General features: G+C 39.1%; 1 protein-coding gene across 1 annotated transcript in view; it reads right to left on the bottom strand.

The window, feature by feature from the left end:
• Nucleotides 1-3,590, bottom strand: part of DRGX (dorsal root ganglia homeobox) — a 120,450-nt gene extending 116,860 nt beyond the window's left edge. The window contains exons 1-2 of the mRNA XM_040320783.1: nt 3,487-3,590; nt 1,260-1,309 (exon numbers count right to left, since the gene is read on the bottom strand). Of these exons, the coding sequence (XP_040176717.1) occupies nt 1,260-1,293 (34 nt within the window). The 5' untranslated portion in view covers nt 1,294-1,309; nt 3,487-3,590. The remainder of the gene's footprint in view (nt 1-1,259; nt 1,310-3,486) is intronic.
• Between the last annotated feature and the right edge of the window lie 3,180 nt (nt 3,591-6,770).

Genomic DNA, 6,770 nt, shown 5'->3' with positions numbered 1-6,770 from the left:
GCTTACAAGATGTTTGTAGAACAACGTAAAAGATTGATGTGCTGATGGCTGTGAGGATGTGACACAAGCCCGGACAGTGAACATCTGTGTCTCCTCCTCTGCCCCCGGGCTCTTGTGAGCAGGTGGGAGAGAGAGGCCGGCTTTTCCCTGCACAAATCTCATTTACCTCCCCCAGCCTTTTACTGAAAGAGACTTCATATTTTATTCAACATTAGTGAGCTCTGCTTAACATTTGGAGGAAGCCCAGTAAATGAGAAGAAAGCTTTAAAATACCATATATGTGTCACGAAAAGATGATGGATTTCCTGTGCCTGGGATATATTGTCCTGCTGCTCCATGCAGCACAATTATATTTACTAAAGAAAGAGAGCTAATAAAGTCGGGTAACACTAAATATCTAGAGAAATGTGTCCGGTGGGTGTTATTTAAACTGAATGAGAGATTGAATATCCATGTGATTGTACAGAATAAATCTATAAGCTGGAAGTTAAACGGTATATAAATCCAAAACAAAATATCATAAATGTGGTGGCTGCATTAGTTTTCTTTTTTTTTTACCAGCTGATCCAGGCCGCTAACACCCATAGTCTCCCCATTCTGGATGGAGGACAGCAGCAGCATTGCTGTGAAGGGGCAAGGGTTACTTAAACTTGCAGATTTAGATGGACTTGGCTAACAAATTAATGCTTTTTCAGCAATTACAGCAAGCTTTCCTCCTCCCCACACCTTTTGGGATAAAGGTTTTACATAAATCAATAAAAGTTGACCACTTTTATCACTTGCTGTCAGTATAAAATCTTTTGTCTCAGTCCTCTAACTGCCATTTTTGCTGGACAGTTTTGTATTTTAAAGAAAGTTGAAAAACAACAGATTATCTTGCTGTATTACTAGGTGAAAATAATGAAGAAGAAGAAGAAGAAGAAGAAGAAGAAGAAGAAGAAGAAGAAGAAGAAGAAGAAGAAGAAGAAGAAGAAGAAGAAGAAGAAGAAGAAGAGGAAGAAGAAGAAGAAGAAAAAGAAAAAGAAGAAAGAAAAATCTAAGGACTAGTAAACTGCAATATAATCAGGTTTGGGTTTGGGGTTTGATATGGTTTTGTGCATTTAAACCCAATCGTTTGCCCAAATTCCTGTATATATTCTAGATCTTAGGAAAGCCTTTGATTTGATTCAGAATTCATGATGAAAAAGTGTAACACTTATCCCAGGGCTTGGTGTTTTAGAAGAAAAGATCTGAGAAAAAGTTGAGAGCAGTGTACTCACCTTCCAGTTGAGGGGGGCAATGGAAGTAAAACATCTCAAGAAATTCCCACCTAGACAACAAAACAATGTCAGAGCATTGGAACAAAAATAGATAGATAGATAGATAGATAGATAGATAGATAGATAGATAGATAGATAGATAGATAGATAGATAGATAGATAGATAGATAGATAGATAGATAGATAGATTGATTGACTCTATAGTACAAATTATGATAAGGCAGAACATAGCAAGGTAGGTCCATATCTGATACCAATGCCATAAAACATGGTATATGAGCAATGCACATGTCTTAATCTTCTGTACCCCTAAATATGTGAAAATAAATTCCTGTCTACTTATACAAACAGTCTCAAAAATATTCCAATTGCCCACCTTCCTGGAAAATGGCCGATAAGAAAGGAGGGTGCTGAAGCGATTACCAGTTGGGAACCGGAAAGGCAATCATGCAAACATATTCGCCAGCACACCTAGGATCATTTCGAAAAACGTCCAGAAATTCTTTAATGCATAGAAACGATCAAAACAGCAACGTTTCGAGGTCACACAGGACCTCTTCGTCAGGCAAATGCTTATACAAACACACACATTGGGGGTTATTTACTAAAGGCAAATCCACGTTGCACTACAAGTGCAAACTACACTTGAAATTGCACTGGAAGTGCACTTGGAAGTGCAGTCACTGTAGATCTGAGGGGGACATGCAAGGGGGAAAAGAAAGCATTTTAGCACATGATTAGATGATCAAATCAGCAGAGTTTCCCCTCTTTTAAGATATTCCGCTCAGATATACAGCAATCTACAGCGACTGCACTTCCAGGTGCACTTGTAGTGCAAAGTGGATTTGCCTTTTGTAAATAACCCCCATTATATATATATATATATATATATATATATATATATATATATATATATATATATATATATATATATATATATAATTATATATATATATATATATATATATATATATATATATATATATATATATATACACAGTAAAACCTTGGTATGAGAGTAACTTGGTTTGAGAGCGTTTTGCAAGACAAGCTAAATATTTTAATACATTTTGCCTTGATATACAAGTGATGTCTTGATATAAGAGTAGCGTCATGTCACAACTGAGTATATAAAAAAAGAGAGGAGCCTCTAAGTGTAGCAATATGGTTACATTTAATGAAGGAACATCATTTAGCAACTTATTGCTACACATAGAGGTGCCTCTCTTCTCTTTTATACTCTGTAAAAAAAAATGCTTTGATATACAAGTGCTTTGGATTACAAGCATGTTTCTGGAACAAAGTATGCTCGCAAACCAAGGTTTTATACACACACACACACACATATATATGAGATTCATGGGATTTAAATGCAAAAGAAGAAAATAGTTTTTATTAAAACATCATAGAGGATTTGGGTTTCAATGCAGGTCAAGGTGCTTTATATATATATATATATATATATATATATATATATATATATATATATATATATATATATATATATATATATATATATAAAGCACCTTGACCTGTATTGAAACCCAAATCCTCTATGACGTTAATAAAAAAAAAAATTTCTTCTGTCACATTTAAATCCCATGAATCTCACTCACGGACAAAATTGAAGAAACACCCGAAACGCTGATCTGCGTCCACTGAACATAATCTGTGCTGCTGTAAGTGGCTCTAGTAATAGAGTTGTATGCAGGGTTGCCAACCTCCCACAGCATTTTTTTACTGACAAAACATGGAAAAATTTACTGGCGGAGCACATTTTTTTACTGACAAAACATGGAAAAATGTACTGGCGGAGCACATTTTTTTCCTGACAAAACATGGAAAAATTTACTGGCGGAGCACATTTTTTTTACTGACAAAACATGGAAAAATTTACTGGCTGAGCACATTTTTTTACTGACAAAACATGGAAAAATTTACTGGCGGAGCACATTTTTTTACTGGCAACCTGAGAAATGACAGAAGTCCTATTGAAAACGAACACAGTGAATATTTGAACAGTACAAACTTGATCTAGAAACACTGACAATTCCTATAACAAAGTCATTTGCTTGATTTACACTTAAAAAGTCAATGCAGCATGAAACCATCAGCCCCTGATATTTAGTGGCAGCTGTAAAAGGGCACCGATTTTTACAAACTGTCAGTTCATTTACTGGCGGTTGGCAACCCTAGTCGTATGCCACCCTTTCAGGATGTCTCTTACCTTGGATAAAGACGCTTTTCGAATCCTGAAGTTCACTTTTTTTTTCTCAAATCTTCAAAAGTGTGGATGGCAATATGCCTCAGAATCAGTATACAGGTTTTTTTTTTTTTGTTTTTGGTTTTTAAACTAATATTTAAAAAAAAAAGTATTTGGATTAATCCTAAATAATAGTTAAACGTGAGATGGATCTTGCAATCTGTAGGCACTCTGATGAGGATGGATGGTGGACACTGGAGAAACAAGCGAGACCAAAGGAAAAGAAGGAGAGAAGAGCTAGGTAGGAGCTTCTCTATACAGAGCTATGTGGGATCTTTTCTATAGAGAGCTAGATAGGAGCTGTCCGCCTGTCAGTGCTGAAGGTTGGACTCTCTATACAGAGCTAGGTAGGAGCTTCTCTATAGAGAGCTAGGTAGGAGTTTCTCTATACGGAGCTAGGTAGGAGCTGTCCGCCTGTCAGTGCTGAAGGTTGGACTCTCTATACAGAGCTAGGATCTTCTCTATAGAGAGCTAGGTAGGAGCTGTCCGCCTCTCAGTGCTGAAGCTTGGACTCCCCGGCTCGTGTGATAGGCCAGCTGTCTGCAGCTGGCTGATGCTTTCCTCGCCTTTCAGCACTTGCCTTTATAGTCTCACGCATAATTGGCACTAATCGGATTATTTGCTGCGCTGCATACAGTCAGTAACATGGATAGGTCTGCTGGGGACCACTAATGAGTCACGAGGTGCAACGCGTCACTCAGCAAACAGCAGCACTTTAAAAGCCTCTCTTCTTCTTTTTCTCACAGCAGAGCCGAGCCCAGATCCCGAGCGGCGGTCACTAGAAAAAAAAAAAAAAAAAAAAAAACGTTAGCTGTGGCTTTTTCTCTATATAAATGTAAAATTGACCAGCTGTCTATTATTTCACCCAAATAAATATTGAAGACGGGTCCCCAGGATTACAAGGTGACGGGCTCTCTGGGATTTCATAGACGGTAGGTTGAGGTTAGTGTTGCTTTATCACAACGTGGATAAGTGAGAATCTTCACACGACTTGTTACTCTGACTAAGTAAGTAACACAGCTACCTACCTACAGAGCTACAAAAAGCAAGTAATTGCAATGGTGAATGGGACGCTTCTTGCTCGGTGGATAAATGAAGTTTGTCCCCCAGGTGTATGTGACATGGACTTGCTGCTCTCCAGTGGGCGCGCAGCCTTTCCTTTATCTCTGCCACAGATTGCTACAGATGCTCTAAGGATCCGAGCTGCTGGCTTTTAATTGGCAATCAAGCCTGTAATTGTCAGCATGAAAGCCTTTTAGGGGCTGTGTGCGCTTTGCAAGCGGTAGTACAGACAAAGTTTGATTTTGTTCCCAGCATGGGGTAACTGGATTTATGATCTCTTTCCCCTGTAAATAATATGCAGCGGGACCCCGGCAATTACTTTTTAAAATGCATCAGAGACAGAGAAAGATGAAGGGAGGGAAGCGATGGAGAACAGCCTAGCGCAAAACCCCTAAAGTACCCAAGGCTGAAACATTCAAGTCAGAGGCTAGCGATTGGACCAGATCACATAAGCAGAAAAAAAAGAGAGAGAGGGGAAAAAAAGAAAAAAAAAACACACAGCATAATGATACATAATTGGTTCTGTAATAGCATTACACAAGGATAATAGCCTGTTATGGCCCTCTGAACTATTAAGAGCTTCCCTGGCGCATTGCCTTGATGATATTAAAGGGGAACTCTAATGACATTTTGGTTATTAAATGCGTGTAATTAATTTATGCACCGCTGAAAATAAAGTTTGCCTGATGACCCACTCAAGAAGATACATCAGGAGATCTGAAGTCAGACAGCTGTTGATAGGAGGCTGTTGTCTGCTTTGTGTCTAGACTTATTTTTGGGTCAGGCAAAAATAGAGTTAATATTTTATAAAGACTGTAATGCTCATTGTAAAAAGTGGTGTGACACTGAGAGAAAAGGTGGTCTGAGGTTCTCCTAATGTCATTTGTGATGTTGTTTTCCTCATCACATGCTATTCTTTTTTTCCAACAATAGGTTTTTATTCGTTTTTTTTTTTTTTCTTTACAGACAGTAATCGCTCATTCAAGCAGTGGGAAAACGAAAGAAATATGGAAAGAAAACAAGAGCGTCCAGTGGCGGTAGAACAGCGCCACGTAAATCACAATAGATAGCAACATTACAGAGTTTACAGTAGTTATCCTCAATGAACGTACAGTATTGTAGTTTAATAAACCGTCAACAGGAGGGGCTGTCTCTACCCCCGGGCACCCCCAAATGGGTTCAAGACTGTGCCCAAGGCCCAAGCCAGCCTCCCCCCCCTCCTTCAGACATAATCCAGTCATCACACTAGAAACTATACACTAGCAATCATCTAGGGTAGCCTTAAAGGATCACTAAAGGAATTTTTTTTTTAGCTAAATAGCTTCCTTTACCTTACTGCAGTACTGGTTTCATGTCCTTATTGTTAATTTTTGCTTTGAAGTTGCTATAATTCTGCTGTGATCTCCACATTTCCTGCTTGTCTGGCTCCTTATAACCACAGTACTGGGAGCTTTTCACAGTGGTCTAAGCTGTCATTACTGTGTGTCTAAAACTTAACAGAACTAATCGGATTCATTTTAAAAACAAAACACTGCCCTGGATTTGTTTGTTTTTGTTCTGTGTGTCTCTCTAGTTCACAGGAACATGAAACCAGTTTAAAAGTAAAAATAACCTGCAGGCACATTATATGATTGATTTGTATCTATTTGTAATAATTTTTAAAAGGAATCAGTTAACTATTATGTCTCTATACCCTGTAAACAGTCATTTCAGCAAAAATAAAAATTTTCTTTAGTGACCCTTTAAGCTTCGTACACACGACCGAGTTTCTCGGCAAAAACTTGCTGGGATTTTTTTTTTGCCGAGATAACCGGTCATGTGTACATTTTTCGACGAGGAAACTGTCGAGGATCCCATCGAGCCAAAAAGAGAGCATGTCTTCTTTTTCCTCGACGGGAATGGAGAAACTTGCCTTGTCGAGTTCCTCGACAAGCCTAACAAGAAACTCGACGAGGAAAACGATGTGTTTCGCCCGTCGAGTTCCTCGGTCGTGTGTACGAGGCTTTAGGAGAGTGAGGGAAACCCTTGGCACCCCTGTCTAGGTGTTGCAGCCTAAGGCGCCTTTCACACTGAGGCGGGAGGCGCGGTGACGGTATAGCGCCGCTAAAAATAGCGTCGCTAAACCGTCGGAATTGCCGCGGGATTCGGACGATAGCGGTGCGGTATTAACCCCCGCTAGCGGCCGA

This window comes from Rana temporaria, chromosome 8 (assembly GCF_905171775.1).
Source record: "Rana temporaria chromosome 8, aRanTem1.1, whole genome shotgun sequence".
NCBI classification, from domain to species: domain Eukaryota; kingdom Metazoa; phylum Chordata; class Amphibia; order Anura; family Ranidae; genus Rana; species Rana temporaria.
Note: the sequence above shows the minus strand (reverse complement) of the source record. Positions and strands in the feature narration are given on the sequence as shown.